We start from the raw sequence: 21,437 nt of genomic DNA on the forward strand, positions 1-21,437 counted from the left end.
AAAGTGAAGAAAGTGGTTCAAGAGGCAAAGAAAGAAATGTGGGAGCAATTTGGAAGAAATATGGAGCAAAATTGTAAGGAAAATCAAAAACTTTTTTACAAAGTTTTGAAGAACATGAGGAAACAAAAAGATTGCCCTTTAAAATTTATATACGATGAAAATAAGAAATTATTAACAAATTCTGAAGAAATAATGAAAAGATGGAAAAACTACTTCCAAAAATTGTTAAGTGAAAACGAAAGAAACATACCAAATGAAGAGGAGGAGGAAGAGGAGAGAAGACGTGAAGAACCAGATATACTAGATGTAGAAGAAGAAGTAATCACACGGGAAGAGTTAAAGAAAGCGATTAGTAGAATGAAACTAGGAAAGGCAGCTGGTCATGATGGCATTGCACCAGAAATGATCAAGTATATGGGAAAGGAAGGAGAAGATCTGTTGCTCAGAATAATAAATGTGGCATGGAAGGAAAAGAAGATAGTGAAGGATTGGGAAATATCAATACTAATACCAATATATAAGAAAGGAGATAACAGGGAATGCGGAAATCATAGAGGTATTTCACTACTCAGTGTGCCTGGCAAAGTCTATTCAAGAATTTTGGAAACTAGACTAAGACAAGAAATAGAGGATAAATTAGAGGAGACACAAAGTGGATTCAGACCAGGTAGAGGTGTCCAAGATCACATATTTACAATAAGGCAAATAATAGAGAAAGTTATAGAATACAATAGAGAATTATACCTATGCTTTATAGATTTGGAAAAGGCTTTCGATAGGGTGCCATGGCAAGAGCTATGGAAAACCCTAAAGAAAAACAATGTAAACAAACAATTAGTAGATGCAATACAAAGTTTCTACAGAACAAATAGATGTTATGTCAGAACTGGCAATAACAGATCAGAGGAATTCATAACATCAACAGGAGTAAGACAAGGTGATATTTTATCCCCATACTTGTTTATCATTCTAATGGATGATGTTCTGAAAGAAATAAAACTAAAGATGAGAAAATTCAAAGTAGGAAATTGGAAACTGAAAACTGTAACTGTATCTGAACTTTTGTATGCAGATGATATTGTATTGTTTGCAAATTCACAAGCAAACCTACAAAGAAATTTAGAAATAATAAATTGTAATATGTCAAAGAAATATATGAAAATAAACAAAGATAAAACAACTGTGTTAAGGATAGGGAGAATAGATAAACCCTGCATAATAAGCCTTGAAGATTCAGAGCTAAAACAAGTACAAAGTTTTAAGTATCTAGGTGTTACAATCAATAGTAATGGAAAAATAGATGAAGAATTAAACACTCGAATAAAGAATACAAACAGATTATACTATGCCATAAACAAAGGATTTTTAGGGAAAAAGGAAATAAGCCAAAAAACAAAAATGATTGTGTACAAATCAACTTATGTACCAACATTGATATATGGAAGTGAATCCTGGATAATTAATGAAAAACAAAAACAAAACTTACAAACAGTAGAAATGAAATATTTGAGGAGAACAGTGGGAAAGACCAGAAGGGACAAAATCAGAAATCAAACAATCAGAATAACATTAAACACACAACCAATATATCAGGATGTTGAGCAAGCACAACTCAGATGGTTTGGACACCTCAGCAGAATGCCTGAACATCGAATACCTAAACAGGTATGGGAAGCAAGAATGGGAGGATTGGATGCAAAGAGACCGAAAGGAAGACCACGTAGGACATGGAATGAGGGAATGAAGGATATCCTGAGCAGGAGGAACATCACGTGGAGTGAAGGAAGGAAGTTGGCAGAAGATCGTGACAGATGGCGAGCTCTCTACAAAACCTCGACACCAATCGGTAGAAGAGGATCGGAATAAGTAAGTAAGTAATTATGCCTATAATTTTATAGATGTATTCTAAATGCACACGTACAATGTGACAATTCCAAACTTTTGTAAAGTTGAATGGATGCTAATAAATAAATCAATCAATCAATCAGTGGCATGGTTTCCACTTTAAACTGTTGGTTGATGATTGATGAAGGGACACTCACAAAGAACACACAGACAGTGGTCTGGATCCTACTTTAAACTGTAAGCCCAGTCCTGATTAGCCTATATGTGCATAAAGTGAACTTAAAGCAACAATTCAACAAAGAACACCCAAGACCAAGCCAGGATTCGAACATAGTACCCCTGGTATTGCAGCATACCGTGCTAACCAAACCGCCATAAAAGTCTGCTCCCGTTCAAGGAAATCAGTCAATATGGCATTATGCCTGTCCCAGATGATTGTCACCATCACTTTCCCTGAGGACTGACTGAGTTGTTTTCACCTTCTTCTGTAGAGGTGAAGAAGTGTAATGTCATTCCATTGCTACATGTTTTGTTTCTCTGCCATGCAGGAACACCCAAGTACCATCCTCTGTCACAACATTGGAGGTAAACACCTCACTCTCTCTATCATAACACTAGGAAACACAATTTTTGTCCCCACTAAGATAGTGACTATGTCTAATGTATTTTGGTGTGCTGAATGTGAAAATGACACTTAAAATTCTCCATCACTCAATAATTTTTCATAATTTCAATTTTTAAGAAGAAAATGTAGGTAAATTATACAAGCATTTTAAAATAAGTTAAATTCTTTTGCCCACAAAAGGGCCTCCCCCATGGCGCAGTGGTAGCGTCATTGCCTTGTAATCAAGGGGTCCCGGGTTCGATACCCGGTGGGGGCACAAGTGGTTCGGATCCCACTTTAAACTGTAGGTCCAGTCTCGATTAGCCTTACTGTGCATAAAGTGGACTTAAAAAACCAACTCAAACCAAGTTTTGCCCACAAAAACCTCCTAAGGCGAAAAAAATATATTATTTGAAAAATAATGCAGTAATTGATGGATAAACATGAAAAATGTCATTATTCCATTTCCAATGACTAGGGAAAACATGGAAAGTTTTCCATTACAGAAAATATTCTTTCGTATCATTCAATAAACTGTAGAATGTTTTCTTCTTTTTTTCTTTCCTTAGTTTCCACAAACAAATGTAGAGATTTTTAGCATTTCTGTAGGTATTTTTTGCTCATTGACTCTTCCAAATCAAGTTTAAAGTCTGTATTTCTTCACAAAGGAAATATTTACCATGAATTACTTTACTTCATGATGTGGGTTTCAAGAAAATGTATGAAACAATGTCTGCTTTCTTAAAAGCTATATGAATGAATATGGGCAGGTAATCTGCGCTGATCTTAAGGTTATCACATTGCTTTCAGGATTGCAAGGAGGATTTAGAAAATATGCTGCTTTAGTGTCTGTGGAAAGAGACAATCAATATGTTGTTAAAAATTGGAGAAAGAGGGAAGCATAAGAAATGTGAAATATGAGCTGCTGATAGACCCAAAGAACATTCTTCTCCCCCCCTCTTCACATTAAACTTGGGTTAATAAAACATTTTGTGAAAACCCTGGAGAAAGATGGAAGTAGGTTCCTTTATTTTCACGGAATTTTCCCGATTCTGACAATAGTGAAATTAAAGGAAGGTATTTTTGTAGGAGCTGAAATAAGAAAATTCCTTAAAGATAAAATCTTTAAGTCAAAGCACCAAACTGTTGAATTAGCTGCCTGGCATTCATTCAAAGCAGTGGTGAGTGGATTTCTGGGAAGTAGAAAAGAAGAGACCTATCAATTTCTAGTGTCAGATATACTGATGACGTGTTACAAAGAAATGGGTTGCCACATGTCTGTAAAGATTAATCCTCTTCTCATCTTGACATGTTTCCACGGAACCTGAGTAATGTGAGCGATGAATAATGAAAGCAGTTCCATGAGGACATTTCTGAAATACAGAGGTTGTTCAGCATATATTTGACCAAACCTGATTCCTCCCCCCTGCACTCAGAATGAACTCACCCAACCTTGGTCAGGCATGTTTGTCAGTGTAGTGTGTGAGCTGTAAAAGAGTGGTTGTGTTTTCTCACTGGGCCAAAAATCCCTCCCAAACTGAGCTGATTTTTGGGAGGAGTGCGTTGTATAACTTTCCAAGTGTTTGCATTTTCTCGCTTGGCTGAAAATGCTGCCAAAACAGTTGCTTTTGGGAAGGTTATGTTGTAGCCTTTTATGACGTAAAGTTCAGTGTGTCAATGATCAGGAAGTAGTGTAAGAGCAAGAATTGTGACGTTAGTTTGACTTTATTCAAGAATGTGATCGGCAAGTATAAGGATTGCATGGCCCCAGCTTTCGGTTCTCCAACAAAGGGGACGAGAACACGTCCGTGCACACAAGCCACCACCAGTATGCAGGTGCAAGGTGCAGTTAACAGTTTCCAAAGACATATTTACATGATTTTCCATTTGTCTTTGGGTCGGTTAATTCTCTTGCATGCCCATTCTGCGAAGTTTCGCCTGCATACTGGTGGTGGCTTGTGTGCACGGCCGTGTTCTCGACCCCTTTGTTGGAGAACCGAATGCTGGGGCCATGCAATCCTTATACTTCCCGATCACATTCTTGAATAAAGTCAAACTAACATCACAATTCTTGCTCTTACACTACTTCCTGATCATTGACACACTGAACTTTGCGTCATAAAAGGCTACAACATAACCTTCCCAAAAGCAACTGTTTTGGCAGCATTTTTGGCCAAGCGAGAAAACTCAAACACTTGGAAAGTTATACAACGCACTCCTCCCAAAAAGCGGCTCAGTTTGGGCGGGATTTTTGGCCCAGTGAGAAAACACAACCACTCTTTTACAGCTCACACACTACACTGACAAACATGCCCGACCAAGGTTGGGTGAGTTCATTCTGAGTGCAGGGGGGAGGAATCGCGTTTGGTCAAATATACGCTGAGCAACCTCTGTAGAATTCCGTTACCAGGGACGATGATACCCAGCCATGCTGGGGGTTATTGCTGATCTCTCAATCAATAAAGCAACAGTTAACATAAGAGACAGGGAGGTATTTGACATCTATTCAAGTATGCATATATATTTTTCTTTCATATTTATTATTTTATACTTAGATTATGAATTTTGATAAATATTGGGTTGATGCAGTAGTTTGTACTGCTTTTTCACAATTGCAAAAGTTTTTTATTTGATACTCATTTGAGATGTACAAAAGACAGAAATTAATGAGTAATATATTTTCCTTTATTGTCAATGACTATCTACCAATGCTGGGGCAGTTTTTCGATTCCATGGCTGACAAAATCAGCTGATTTGTAGTTAAAGAAGTTGTCAAGCCAAGTTCAAAGAACATTTTTGTTATTAAAGGAGTTTATTTTATGATTGTTGGATAGAGTGTGGAAAAGGTGGAAATGTGAGGGTGAAAGAGAGAGGCAGCAGGGGGCAATGTAGAATAACCTCCCAACCAAGCTCCTTAATGGCAGCTTTTGTCATGTTAGTAGAGTGTTGCATTATCATATTTGCTAATTCTCAGGTCGACTGACGAGGATCATCGTGGATTAAAGCATTTAAATGGTCTTCGTTAAAGCCTGATGGTCTTCCAGAATGTGGAGAATCACTCAAGTCAAAAATTCCCTCTTTCAAATGACAAAACTATTTTCTTGACCTGCTTTTCCCGTTGGCATTCTCCCTGTACACGAGTCACCTCCACTGCCTTTGCTTCTCTGTTAAACTCAAACAGAACAATATGTCGGAAGTGTTTGTTTTTTTCTATTTGCAACTCCATATTCTTGGTCCACAAATAAAACTAACTTCCTTCAAATCTGGAAAATTCAAGTCGTATTCATAAACACAACAATGCCCCTACAAATGACGGACATTAAATGATAAACAAACTCCTAACACTGCAGTGTTGCCATACCAAACACAAACGCTGTGAACTTATGCATCAATCCAATAGTTTACTGTTAATTTCATTTCAATGGTGTCACTGTTTATTTAAGTGAAGTCCGGTTTTTTGCACTGTATGTTAAATTTCCCTAAATTCTGAAATATACATGTAGCAACTAAACATTGCTTGTCAGAGCATTTTTTTTTGGCCATTTCCGAATTCAGCACTCCCGTTTTCATAGAGGGCTGCTAATTTCGCCATTGAGACATCAAAAAAAGTTATAATTTGTTTCCTAGCATAACAGTCCAAGAGGTTCTGGCACATGTTCATCCATTTCCTTACATTGTTCATGGGTTAGGTGTTTAGGTGACTCGGGATCTACTTTGAACAAATTTTTCTATAGCTCGGATGGCAAATTAATGTTTCCATAGGACTTTTAGTGTAGCAGCAAGAGTTTTATGGTACCATATTAATGTGATTTATCATTTAATCTTACCATTGGTATCATATGTACACACCATTGTCGTAATAAACCTAACAGCATAAATATGCTATGTAAAGCAAATATATATATATAATTGAGAATCATATCAGCACTGATAAAACCCTGAAAATGTGAAAAAAAAAAAGAAACCACAAATTGAGACGTTACAAAAACCAGTCTTGACACTTGGAAGAAGCGATGATCACCTGTATTGTCCTCCCCTTTGATCCACACCTGTAAAGATATGACTATTCTCAGGTGCAGCTCCTGCATTATTTTCCTGGAGATTCACTGGTCATGTGACACATAATTAGTTTCTGCAAATAGATTTCCTTTGCCAAACAAAAGGTGGGGAAAGGGGGGGGAGCTTAAAAGGTTTGTCCAGAATTTTTTCATCTGAGAGTATAAGGTCTCATAGAGGGCTGAAACTACAATAAATTGTGCTTTTATAATAATTACCATAAATTACAGTGACTGAAATGAAATTATATGCATGTAACATATAATTTTTGGTTGACATTCATTTTCTAGGGGGTGGGGACGTCCGGACGTCCATGATAACTAATCAGAAATGGTCCTACATTTGTTAAAGGGAAATAGCAACTTAGACATGTGCATACTAGAAATCAAACCTGAAACCCTTTCATTGATACTAGGGATGGCCAGATCCGGATTTGAAATCCAGATCCGGATCCAGAATTTTTGGATCCGGATCCATTTGGCCATCCCACATGAGTGTTTCTTTGGAAAGTAAGAATGAGTTTATAACATATTGTTACCTGATAATATACATATATATTATATATATTATATATATACACACACACACATACATACATTATATATATACTGTGTGTGGGCGCGTGCGCGATTTGTAATTAATACACTTAAAAAGGGAGGTTATCTAAGTGTCCTCCTCCGATTTCCATGAAACATGGCAGGTGTATAGAGGGGCCCAAAGGAAGAAATATTTTTTTTTCGGCTAAAAAACTGTTTTAGGGGGCAACCCCCCCACAAATGTCAAGATGAGGACAAATTGAAGTGGGAATTAACCCCTGTGTCCCCCTCCGATTTCCATGAAAGTTGGCAGGTTTATAGAGGGGCCCAAAGGAAGAAATACTTTTTTTCGGCTAAAAAATGGTTTTAGGGGGCAACCCCCCACAAATGTCAAGATGAGGACAAATTGAAGTGGGGGGGGGTACAAGGAAAGTTTACTTTCTCTTGGTAGACAAGGCTAGGATTGAGGCAAAAAAAAAAATGGGAGCAACTATCCCCTAAATCGTTTCCACTGTTTAAAGCTGCCATTTTAATCAGAACGTGAAATCGGAACGTTTTTCACAACTCAACTCCCCTGTTTCCATGCATTAACATTGTGTGCTAGAACCATCTGAGTGTGTGTGTGTTTGTCCATTTCTTCTCATCAGGCATCAACACATCTATGGTGTCTGAGTGTTTTTACGAAGCCGTTACACATGCACGGGATGGACAATCCACTCAACAACGCGAGATTCAAACTGTGGGCTGCGAGATGGATGCAGAAAGTTCTCAAATATTTCTATGATTCGAGCCTGAACACCACTACTGTGTCTTGTCCTCCCATGTTTGCAGCTCTTATAAAAGCCGAAACCCACTAAATTGTTCATATTCAGGCCTCTGAAAACCCTTCCGTTCCCAACACATCTAATGTTTCGTCTCCCAATATGATCAAATGCTTACTTATTTCTAGTGACGTGCCCAAGGGAGGATTGGTGGGGTCATAATTCCGTTTGATTCAGTATTCCTTTAAAAAGGAACGTCAAAGACAGGAAAAGATGGCAAAATGAGGACTGACTACCAAAAATAGTATTCGTAACCCTACCGATAATCCATGGGCACGCCATTCTTTATCTCAGACACATTTTTCTTTTAAATCAACTCACCAGAAGTTTTTATCATTTTGTATTCTAGACTTAGGTAAAATGCGTTCTTCCTGCAGGTTTGGATATTATCCTTTAGGGTTCTTTCGCCTGCCTTCGCACCTAACCTTAACAAAGCCCTAATTTTCCATCCTTGTGACTTGGATCTTCAAGACTTAAGTAGATTTCAGACTGAAGGAATATGCGATACATGACGTATGGAACGAGCCAATCAACAAAAACGTTTCACACCGTAGCGACACAAAAGGCCTCACAAACAACGTTCGACTTGTGAAATCCTCAGGCAATACAGTGTGAAATCTCCCTTAGTAGGTCACTGTCATCGTCACCTCGAAGCGGCAGCTCGTGTTGACCACCGAAGAAAAATGTCTCCTCAACCGGTGGGAATGCCCCTCAGTTTCCTTCTTTCTCCTTTATTTTCTGTGCTTGTTAATAAAACAGGTAACATCTTACAATTTGACATACACAAAACATGTACTATGTATCCTATATAATTAAGCGCAAGCTCTGTCGAAGTCAAGGGTGGCTCGGTGGCTCAGTTGGTAGAGCAATGGCATGGTATGCCAGAGCCCTGATTCGGGTCCTGGTAGAGCCTGCAATTTCCGTTAAAATAACTACATATGCAACATCTTCTTGCTTTCTCTTCTCAACATTTTCGGCTGTCCCTTCATGGTAACTAAGTATTTGTGTGTGTGCAAACCCAGTAGGCTTAAACAAATTTATTTATTTTATGCCATGAAATTCTCGGACTGCATACATGAAATTTTGTTCGGGCACAACTAAATCATCACTCAAAACTTTGATTTTCAGTTGATCTGTGAAGCTCATTTCTGTTTTAATAAACTGCTGAAATATTCACTTTAGAGAGAGAGACCTTCAATCTCTTCGGCCCTCGACCTGAACTAGCTGCACTACACTGAGGCTCCGGAAGTTCAGCTGTTGTCAATGTCTTCAGCTTTGGACCCGAACTAGTAAACTTCGTTACTTTACGATATTGTCCTTTTTTTCTTCTTCTTCGAATCACTAGCAATGGGCACTCACAGATCACTAATCGACTGTATGAATTGCCCTACTCTGAAAATTCTGAAGTCTCATTAACCGATTCTGCTGTACAGATCAACCGGTAAATTGAAGCTGCATATTTATATCCACATTATATTCTAGAACGTTCCACAGATAAAACAATTCGTTAATATTGCCAGTAGTTCAACTTCTTCTCTTATTCAAGATTCCCTTTAGTGCTTTCCAGAGATTAAAAATTACAACGAATCGCCCTACTTGTGGCGCTACCTTTGTTGAGCAGCTTCCAAAATGTTCGCTGCGACAACACCGAAAACGCAAGAAAAGTTTACGTGCAATATTATCAACAACAGGGTTATATAGAACATTCTCCGTCTTTATAATTATGAATCTTAAATTATCGTCACGGTATTCAAGAAGACAAAAAAAACATAATTTTCAGCAGTGTAAACTGAAAAATTTCCTGAAGGGGCAGTTCAAGCCCCCTGATTCCCACCTTGGATACATGCTATTAACAATAATAAGGTTATAGATGGTTATAGATGATCTCAGTCTTGCCTCTATAATTATTACTCTCAAATTATAATCATATTATTTAAGCACCAATAACCTAATTTTATCTAACGTAATCTGAAAAAATTCCTGAAGGGGGCTCGAGCCCCCTGATCCCCATCTTGGATACATGCTATTAACAATAACAAGGTTAAAGAACATTCTCCGTCTTGCCTTGATAATTATTTATCTCCTTAAATTATCGTCACATTATTCAAGAAGCCAATAACCTAATTTTATCTAGTGTAAACTGAAAAATTTCCTGAAGGGGGGGGGAGGGGCTCAAGCCCCTGATTCCCACCTTGGATACGCGATATTAACAATAACAGGGTTATAGAACATTCCCCGTCTTGCCTCGATAATTATTTCTCTTCTTAAATAATTGTCACATTATTCAAGAAGCCAAAAACCTAATTTTATCTAGTGTAAACTGAAAAATTTCCTGGGGGAGGTTTCTCGATCCCCCTGATTCCCAACTTGGAAACGTGCTATTATCAATAATAGGGTTACAGAACATTCTTCGTCTTTCCTCCATAATTATTTCTCTCCTTAAATTACCCTCATTTTATTTTATATCACACCACAAGGAACAAAATAAAATCATTTTATCTAGTGTAAACTGAAAACTTTCGGGGGGGGGGGGCTCGAGCCCCCTAAGCCCTCCCCTTGGATACGTGCCTGTGTGTTTCCATTTCTAATACATTCGAATGAATACATATTCATTTCAATGGCATTTGCAAAATCACCTCCGACATTTTATGTTAAACAAGTAAGTTTATTTTTGTGCATGAGTGTGTTAGCCAGTGCGTAGCAAAGTATTTTAGGAACAACACTTGGAAAAAAAATCTTGTAGGACTAACTAATGAAAAATTTCTTTGTAATCGAAGAAATATTATAATGGGATTGAGATACGAAACTCTCTGATCTGGATCCGGATTTTCGGATCCGGAACTTTCAGATCCGGATCCGTTTGGCCATCCCTAATTGATACACAAAAGCTTTGTTCAAATTTGGAGCTGGTCGACCACCACACGCTTTATCTCTAACTTTCTTTCAGCGAACAAGGAAGTTTGTTTATATTAATTATGAGCATTTCCAGCAGTAATTTCATACCTGTGCGGACAGCAACATCTACACTGCATCAAATGACGTATCCTATTCCCTGCTTCACTCACAGCATCATTTAATACTTTCCAACAAGTATCCAAGCACTTCAAAAACTAACAATCTTGAGACATTGACAGTTTGACACCGAGCAACAGCGAGTCACATCTTCGCGCCATTCTTTCACTTTTGCAAACCCGAAGTGTTTCCACCTTTAAGGAAAAAACCTCTGAATGCATGCACAAGCTATTTTGGTAATGTATCTATTTTATTTTAATTCATCGCATCTAATTCCAGATTTTATGCATTTCTACTCATCCTTCTCTGCCACAATCTTGCATTTATTCCAAGAAATTCGGCACAAAAATGATGCAAGGACAAGATTGAATATGTAATGTGTGCACTTCAAACTTGAACCCTACAGGGTAGCACTGGTAGGGAGGAAGCAGCAAGAACGGTGCCTTGTGCCGTGGCTTCTGTAAGAGAACGAACTGTGCATGACTATTTCTTGGAGCTGAAGGTCCTGCAGTATCCTCTCGTGGGGGTTCAACTGAGGAACTGCACCAGGACAGCCGACTCGCTGTGTCTTCCTTCTCAGCAAAAGAGTTTGCCATGTTACGGACACAAATACATTACTTATAGTGTAAAAATGTTAGTGAAATATCGTGAAAAGGTAAGTACATTGTTTATTGTTCATTCTCGAGGTGATTACCATATATTACTGGGGGTTCACTGCTCTGTGCACTATAGGGCCAACTGCATCTGCTATTCTATAAGGACATTTTACTATGCAAAATGGCACTCTGGAACAGAAGGTAATAGATCAGCCCCACCACATAAGGGTATAAGGTATGATATTTTTAACTGTCACTGGCTAACACGTGTCTTCTTCAAACTGCATAGATGTGACATTCATTGCCTTCTTTTTTGTTGTTAGAGGCTGTAACTTTCCATCTGCTGGTTCACAATGATTGTGCATAAACCTATAGTCTCTTACATGGGAACAGGCAGAAAAGATATATGAAAATTTAGTAAAGTAAGTTCACAAATAAATGAAGGTTGCTATAGTTTTTATACATTTATTATCTTTACTTTTTTTTTTAAGGAAGTCATGCCTTCAGCAAATTTGTTGCCTAACTATGGTGAAGAACATATGCATTCTTCTGTTGCTCTCATCTTTCTTTGGACTTGCTACCACGCTTCTTGTGCTTCTCAACACTTTCCCTGTTAGAGACTTTCAAGGATGTATGACTTTCTCTCTTCTTTGAAGCATGCCTCTTGCTATGAGCTGCTAAGCTTGATTTGCTTTCCTTTGTTCTTTTTACTGTCTTGCTTCTAGATACATGTTGCTGCTCATTCTTTTTCCTTGTCTTGGAGGATGCTTTTTTGCTTTTAGATCTAGATCTCCTTGAGCTCTCTCTATCTTTGCTAGATTTCTTGGCAATAAAGGAGTTATTCTTCTCCTTGCTTGCTTTTCCTTGCACAGAAGGTTTTCGCTCTTTGCTTCCCACGCCTGAGGTGCTAGCACCGATACTTGACTTCCTGACAATCGGCTCACTACGTTTACACTTCACTGACTTGTTTGAGCTGATTTTTCTCATTCTTTCTGTGGTGGGTGGAGAATCCTTGCCTGACTTTTCTCCGATTGTGGCTTTTGGCTCGATACTAGCTTGGGCTTGTTGCAAGAATTTTGGATCTTTGTTTGGAGAATTGTTTTTTTCAGCAAATATTCTATTCATAGCTGGAGGATTTGTCCAAATGCTTCCTGGCACCACTCTTGAGAAATAGGTCTTTGGATCTACAAACCGTGACGTATGTATAGGACAGGTCAAATGTCTTTTGCTATCTAGATCTATATTTTGTTGCTGTTTATTTGTTGCCGGTGGAGGCCCCTGTTGAATATTTGCATGTGCTGGAGATGGCTTTGTTGTGTCTACCTGATGCACTGGCTGTGAATTTTGAGTAATCTTTCCTTCTACTATTATATTCCCTCCTGTATAGATAGATGTTTGCGGTTGTTTGTAAGCAAGTTCAAAGTTTCCAGTGCTTGCATTTGGATCGTTACGTCTATCAACCACAACTGTAAATATACAATAATTGTACAATTAGTCTCGAATTACAATGCAGGGTTTCAGAGACTAGTGTTCACATAATTTCTTAAATGTTTGCATAACCACAGTTGGGTCATTCCACATCAAATCAACGCAAAAAACTAAGATTTTGACACCCATAAATTCCGATTTCGATTAAATTTGGTATACACCCTTCCTTTATGGTTGAAAGAAAACCCCTAAATTTTTTTCACTCTATCTCAAACGGTTTTCATTTTACATCACTTTGAAATGTCATCACATCAGTGTTGTCTGTCACTCTTGAGACCCTCAACACAAGATACCCTTGCTTACATTTTATTTCTTTTCTCCTTAACCAATCATCAGATCTCTTTGAAATTTTACACAAAGTTCAATGAAATAATGAGGATTTCAGGAAAAATACATCAGCACTCAGAAATTTTTACAAATGCCTATAAAAAGACTAATAATGGATTTGTAACCTAATTTTTGTGGTGGGAAAACTAGGTTAGGAAAATCTGTATTTTCATCATGTGGGTATGATGGAACCAAAAACTTTTGATGTTGAAAATCATTGCAAAGACATGGTCTTTCTCTACAGAATATAACATTTTTTTGTTTTTTTATTCCTTCTAACGAAAATTTTATGATTTTTGGAAATTGCCTAAAATTTCAGTGTCAATCCGTACCAAATTGTCCAGCACTGGTCGTTCGACCATTTTCAAATTTTTCACTTGTTTGTCGTTGTAACCCCTGTACAAGGGTAGTTCAAAACAGGCATAATTTTTCTAAAACTAGACTTCGTTTGAAAATGGCGGCAATTTTTGTTTCATGACTTGCAACATTTTTGGCCTATGCAGACAGTTGGGATAATTATGATAACTCAGTTAAGAAAAATTGTAGAAATGTGGGGTAAAAAACACTGTTTTCAGTACATTTCAGGCTACATTTTATGTTCCATATCTTTTTTCACCACATCTAATGCAAATGGCTGAAATTTAGGGTCAAAACTGACTGATATTCAATTTTGAAGGGAAATCAATGTATAGGATATATTTTTTTTAGTAAGTAAGAAATGAAATATCAGTTATAATTTTTTTTAGAGGAAACATTTACATCCAAAGTTTCAGCAGAAAATATTTTAGCTCTGTTACTGGTTTCCGCTCTTTGAAAATGCTCATTTTTCTCAAAGGTCTTCCCGATGGCATAGTGATTACGTCGACTTTTTGTAACCAAGGGGTCCCAGGTTCGATACTGAATGGAGGCACATACTGGTTTGGATCCCACTTTAATAAACTGTAGGTCCAGTCTCGATTAGCCTTCCGTGCATGAAGTTGGAACAAAACTGAAATCAAACCAATATCTGGTTAGGAACCTAATAAAATTTGATATTTACGGCATAAAGTGGTAGCTGTAAAAAATTTTGAGATTGATATTATATGATAACAAAGTTACAACAGGGGGAAGTTTGGCCAAAACAGACAAATTTACGTTATTAGTTACAATTATAATTATTTACTTTTAATTAACTATCATGCAATTACAATTATTGTACATATTAATTAATTGCAACATACGAATGGCATAGAAAGTCCAGTAGTAGCCATTATCAAAGAAAAGGCTTGTACAGCTGTGTGTCAAATATTTTCTGCTGAAACTTTGGATGTACATGTTTCCTCTAAAAAAAATTATAGCTCTGATATTTCATTGCTTACCTACTAAAAAAAATATATCCTATACATTGATTTCCCTTCAAAATTAAATATCAGTCAGTTTTGACCCTAAATTTCAGCCATTTGCATTAGATGTGGTGAAAAAAGATACGGAACATAAAATGTAGCCTTAAATGTACTGAAAACAGTGTTTTTTACCCCACATTTCTATAATTTTTCTTAGCTGAGTTATCATAATTATCGCAACTGTCTGCATAGACCAAAAATGTTGCAAGTCATGAAACAAAAATGGCCGCCATTTTCAAACGAAGTCTAGTTTTAGAAAAATAATGCCTGTTTTGAACTACCCTTGTACAGGGGTTACAACGACAAACAAGTGAAAAATTTGAAAATGGTCGAACGACCAGTGCTGGACAATTTGGTACGGATTGACACTGAAATTTTAGGCAATTTCCAAAACTCATAAAATTTTCGTTTGAAGGAATAAAAAAACAAAAAATGTTATTTTTTGTAGAGAAAGACCATGTCTTTGCAATGATTTTCAACATCAAAAGTTTTTGGTTCCATCATACCCATATGATGAAAATTCAGATTTTCGTAACCTAGTTTTCTTATTTGTAAAAATTTCTGAGTGCTGATGTATTTTTTCTGAAATCCTCATTATTTCATTGAACTTTGTGTAAAATTTCAAAGAGATCTGATGATTGGTTAAGGAGAAAAGAAATAAAATGTAAGCAAGGGTATCTTGTGTCGAGGGTCTCAAGAGTGACAGATAACACTGATTTGATGACATTCCAAAGTGATGTAAAATGAAAACCGTTTGAGATAGAGTGAAAAAAAATTAGGGGGTTTCTTTCAACCATAAAGGAAGGGTGTATACCAAATTTAATCGGAATCGGAGTTGGTGGGTGTCATGACATCGTTGATTGACCCAGTTGCTAATTATTAAAGATAAAATACGGATCTTGTGGCTTACCTTGTATGCCACACATAAGTAAGATCTGTATTTTATCTTTAATAATTAGTGATCACATATCTACAGGTGAATTTCCGATAAAGGCCCTTGTAGGTGACTTCAAAATGTTGAGAGAAAGTCATTGTATTATACACATGAGCAATTGCAAATAATTTTCAAACTGAATAATCTCCTACTTCAGGCTCACTTTCTCCAATGCATTCACATGTTGCTTTTGTTGATTATTATTTAAGAATTATCTGTGCAATGATTTACATTTAATGATACAAGACACTGTATTTTGTCTTGTATGACAGAATTCATGCTATTCCTAAGTTAATATAACAAAAAGAAAGAAAGAGAGAGAGAGAGAGAGATTTCTAAAATTATAGAAGTTATTTTATGATTTGGTTCAGACTGTCCACTAGAGGAGGTTCGTGAGTCGACTTTGGGTATCAGAAATTTCCGGGATGACTCGAACAGGTTAGGGTACAGGAGTGAGAGGTCAGCTGAAACAAAATAAGTGAGTTCTGTCCAGGCCCTATGAGGATTGTATAATATTTATATCTAAAAGGGGTACCAGATAATTAAAACCAATTGTTCGGAAGGAGTAGAAAACGTATTAAAGAGACTACAAGGTTTTTCTTGTTAGGAGTAATGGCATATAAAAGTTTGGTTTATTGTACTCAAGGGAGACGTGCGGGAGGGTTTTCAGTTTGGAATTTTTATGCAAAAAAAATTAATACATTGCTCATGAACCGCTTGTATAAGGTTAATATGGTTTTAATTGGATGTAGCCAGTTGGTTACGGGTATGGTAACAGTGGTAAATATCCCTTTAACCTCTTAACTGGGTATGACGTAATACTCCGTTCTGGCTCTACTGATTTATAATGGGCATGACGGGATACTACATTCTCATGTTCTTACTGCTGATGTCTGTTGTGTATGACGAGATACTTTGTCAAATTACTTTCTTCTTTGTTTCACCAGATGTCTCTGACTTCCAGACTGTTGTAACCGTTAGAGTTAGCGGGAAGCAACGAACACAGCTCGACGTTCAGTTCTATCGCGTATGCAATAATGGCTCAGGCAAATCGGAAGCGACGGCGTGTTTTTCCTGCCGAGGAAATCCGAGATATATTGTAGTTGTAAATCTCGCATATTGTAAAAAGTACAACAAGGACCAATAAAAGAATAAACAATACCTAAATGGTATGCCATGGAGCACAGAAATATTAACTAAAATATTGGTATACGAAATTCATCAATTTATCAACAAAAATTCCCAGGGCAGATTGGGCTTTCGACGAGGAAATTTCCCAGTTAAGAGGTTAGCACTGCATCCAAAAAAAATGAGAATAAAGACTGTTATTGGGAGGTTAGTAACTAAAACGTCATGCAGCGGAATTTCGCAGTCAAGTGATTTGTTCAATTCCTGTAGGGCCAAATCCATCTCAGTCCACTTGGGGAATACAATACGGGTGAAGTTAACAAACTCGTTAGTAAACATTTTAACTTCACGGGGTTTGATGTAGGCATTGACCATAGGTCGGGTATACATTATTTCATCGTCAAAAATGAGTTGATCAAATTGACTGTAATTTATAAAAACAGAGTGACCGGGAATCACTTGAATTGTGGTACGTGAATGGAGATTGCTGTTTATCAATTTAGCGGCAGCGAATTGACCAATGCCTGCTATGAGAATGCCATGACGGGTACGAGTTTTACGTAATTCTTGATGCGAGGTGGACTTAACCTCAAAGGCCAGGGGCAGTGCCAGGAGGGGTCGAGGGATTGCTTGTGCACCCCTTCATTTTCTTCAGCACCCCTTACGTTCAACTGAAAACACTAACCCTTAGAGTGTCATATTATGTCATGTCGTCATATTGAGCGCCGAATGTTAGGCACTGAAGTAAGACCCTTGTTATTGTATGCAACAGGCAAGCATTGATACTACTCTGAAGGAGATAATAATAATAAATTTCTTTATAATAATAAATTTTCTTTATTCAGGGGGCGAGGTTCAGCCAAGGGCTGCTCTGCCACCTAACCCTTGTCAATGCCGATATACATACTTTCCTGTACTGGCGGCAGCCTCTATAAAGATCAGCGGCCGTTTTCTTTCCTCCGTCAGCATTGTTGTTATGATTTTTTTCTTTTGTTTCTTTAGGTGGTCTGTTTGTGGTTCTCGATAATTGCCTATTTATTTATTTATTTATTATTTATTTATTAATGCCTTGTTTTAAATGGCGGAGTTAAGGCCGTACAAAGCCTTTTCTTCCACTCAACCATACATTTAAAATTATACATTATTATATTATACACAAAGTACACTAAGTCATTTCACATAGGTCCACACACACACATTATACTCATACACACAAGTCTTAAAGCCCTGAATATAACACACAAAATACAAAATATATAATACACAAAAAACTAAATATGGAATGAAAGAATGCAAAGTTTAAAATTGTATTTAAGTAACTGCAAGGTATTTTAAGAATTCGTTCACTTGCACATGCTTTTTAGTCTGCTTGACAGGGGAAGATCTAACGACTACTCTGAAGAGAGTGGCGAACACGTCTGCTAAAGGAACCGACGGAGCTTACTGCTCTAGTGCTTTCTGGCAACTGATTCCATAGTCTTACAGCCGATACAGAGAAAGAGTTGGAGAAGAAATTTGATCTGTGGATGGGAATAGAGAGAGACGAGGAGCTGCGTGATCTGGTGTCGCGATCGTGAAATTCGTGAAGAAATTGGAAGCGAGAGAGGAGATAGGAAGGTGACTTGAGGTTGAGAACTTTGTAAAGTAAAATCAGAGTGTGCAGCGTTCGTCTTTCTTGCATACGTAGCCACCCCAATTTGAGAAAATAAGGTGATAGGTGGTCCCAATATTTTAAATTAAAAATGTATCGTACGCAGGCATTTTGAACACTCTGCAGACGTCTAGCTGACTCACCTGTTAAGCCGGAATACGCTACGTCACAATAATCTAAATGGCATAAAACTAGGGACTGACATAGTTTGGCCTTGATAGAGGTGGGGAGGAACTTGCCCATGCGTCTTATAGAATACAGAGATGCGAAAGCTTTTCTACACGCCGAACTTGTGTGATGTGACCATGATAAATTTCCGTCTAATACAATTCCCAGATCTTTAACAGTTTGGTTAAATGGAATGTGAGTAGAATCTACAAGAATGGAAGGCAGAATGTTAAGATCTACGTAACGTTTCAGTTTATCGGAAGCAATCAAAATTGCTTGTGTTTTATTAGGGTTAATATACATGCCATTGTCTAGCGACCAGTTAACAATCCTCTCTATATCTTCATTAACCTTGGAAATACCATCGCTTAACATTACTGGGGGTGCAGAATAGTACAACTGGAGGTCATCGGCATACATGTGATAACGGCAGTGTTTCAAGATATTTGGCAGGTCATTAATGTATAAAGAAAATAATAAAGGGCCGAGTACACTTCCTTGCGGAACGCCACAAGTGATCTCAGATAGCGCCGAGCACTTGCCATCATAAACCACCCTTTGTTTACGTCCAGTTAAGTAGGATTTGACCCAGTCGGTTGCAGAGGTGGTGAAATTAAAAAATGATTTTAGCTTGGAAATGAGAATATCATGGTCGAGTGACTGGAAAGCTTTCGTGTAGTCCAATAAAACTAAAACTGTCGCCTGTCTGCAGTCCATAGCTTGTCTGACGTCGTCGGTTATGTGAGTCATGGCGGTGCTAGTGCCGTGATTAGGTCTAAATCCCGACTGAAACGGACTTCATTTGTATGTCGGCTGATTTGGTCGTGAGCAATGTATTCTAATGCTTTCGATAGCGCGGGAAGAATACTGATAGGTCGGAAGTTGTCAATGGAAGTGGCGGGGTCAGTCTTGGCGAGAGGAAGAACGTGTGCTATTTTCCACTTATCTGGAAAAATACCAGAGCGCAGAGAAAGATTAAAAATGTCAGTGATGTATGGCAATACATGAGGTAAAATCAGCTTTATTAGTCGCAATGGGAGGTTGTCGGCTCCTTCAGAACCAGATTTGATCCGACCGATTGCAGTTGCAACTTGGAACTCATAGACTGGGTTAAAATTGAACTCTATCATTTCTGTTTTGTGGTTTGCTATAGCTCTAATAGTAACATTTTTAGCATCGTTATTCATTGAATTAGAGAGAGAGAAATGTGTATTTAATTCATCAAGGGACGAAACACGAGTGGGATCTACGTTCCGTTTCTCTCCTAGCCCTAGATTTCTTAAGTTATTCCACAACATTCGGGGGTTGCCTTGCATATTTAATAATTTGTAAGAGAGCCTTCTCTTTGCGTTGCGCACGGCCTGATTACATCGATTTCTCAACACGCGGTAGTTATTAAAAGTATTTAAAGTATTTGGAGATTTGAGGCGCTTGTCAGATTTAAACCTGCGGTGAGCCGAATCGCGCTCCGCCATAAGTGCGAGAATGCTGTCGGTCATCCAGGGGGAAGCAGGCCGCGTGACGCGTTTTTTCTTTAGTGGAGCATGTTTGTCGAAAAGGTGTAAGATTAGACTATTTAATTCATTAAGCTTATCGTTAATATTAGTGAAGCTGTTTATTGAATTCCATGGGGTTCTTGTAGCATCTTCGTTTAGTGAAGCGGGGTTAATTTTCTTTAAATCGCGGTATTCAATTATGTTTGGCTTGGATTTCGGAACATTGAGCGAGTAAGCAACGTAAATAAGATCGTGGAACGAGAGACCGCAGGCGCTCGTTTGTCCATGTTTGGTGATTCGAGAGCAGTCTCGAGTTAAGATGACATCTAGCCAAGAATGCGATGTAGCCGTGTGGAAGGTAGGATCGAGCTTCAAAATATTTAGATTGTAAGAAGAGATAGCAGCGCGGAATTTATTTACTTCAGGTTTGTCAGTTTCTAAATGAAAGTTCAGATCGCCCAGTAATAATACATGCGAGTACATGGGAATGAGTTTAGCCAGTTCCTCTTCACAATTTACAAAGCACGTTCCAGGTGGACGGTACGCAACAGCCAGCAGTAGCTTCTGTTTGTTGATGGTAAGTTCCAGGAAAAGATATTCTGTCATTCGTGCGTAGTTACCGTCAGATTTAGCCACAACCACCGCAGTAATGTCTTCCCTTATCAGTGCCATCACCCCGCCACCTCGTTTCCCCAACCTGTCGTTTCGGAAGACGTTGTAGCCTCGCAAGGAGACCATGCTGGAGGGTGTGAGGGGATTAAGCCAAGTCTCCGATACAAGAATGCAGTGGAGATTCAGGGGGGAGAAAATAGCTTTGAAGCTGTCGAGGTGCGCTTCGATGCTCTGTGCATTCACGTGTGACACCAACAGTGAGTTCGGACAAGTCTTCAGCTCGTTTCCGAGAATTTCGGCTGTGCTGACCGCGGGGGGCGGAGTGCCAGGGCAATTAGCAGAGCGACGACCCTCTTCAGAATTTCGTCCACTGTCACCGAGATGCGTTGTTGCCAGATTAGCCATTTTTAGAATTGAGGTTTAACGAACAGAAACAAGATCGGAGAAGAAACATTAGCATAGCAAAATTAAATTTAGAATTATTACTTACCCTGTCAAGCAGAATAGCATGGAGGAAAGCATCAGGGAATGACACACACACACTCACATTAAAAAACGATAACATAAACAAGAACCCGGACAAAAAACTCACACTAAACACACATGATTTGAACACATCACACACACAATTATTCATACACAGCGTATCATAACGACAAAAGTCGCATATGGTCTTCATTACACTTCATACTCAGTTCGCGTTTCACCCCATCTCAAGGGAGAACGTCAAGATCCTCGGGGGAAGATATAAGGTAGCGACGACCTCCGTGAGATACGAAAA

The 21,437-nt window shown here is 38.1% G+C and overlaps 1 protein-coding gene across 1 annotated transcript in view; it reads right to left on the reverse strand.

Moving 5' to 3' along the window:
• Window positions 1-11,949: 11,949 nt before the first annotated feature.
• Window positions 11,950-21,437, reverse strand: part of LOC145988392 (tubulin glycylase 3A-like) — a 63,618-nt gene continuing 54,130 nt past the window's right edge. Inside the window, exon 12 of the mRNA XM_083123271.1 lies at window positions 11,950-12,936. Within this exon, the coding sequence (XP_082979397.1) occupies window positions 12,029-12,936 (908 nt within the window). The 3' untranslated portion in view covers window positions 11,950-12,028. The remainder of the gene's footprint in view (window positions 12,937-21,437) is intronic.

The sequence above is a fragment of the Lepisma saccharinum genome, chromosome 5, assembly GCF_977018435.1.
Source record: "Lepisma saccharinum chromosome 5, izLepSacc3.1, whole genome shotgun sequence".
NCBI classification, from domain to species: domain Eukaryota; kingdom Metazoa; phylum Arthropoda; class Insecta; order Zygentoma; family Lepismatidae; genus Lepisma; species Lepisma saccharinum.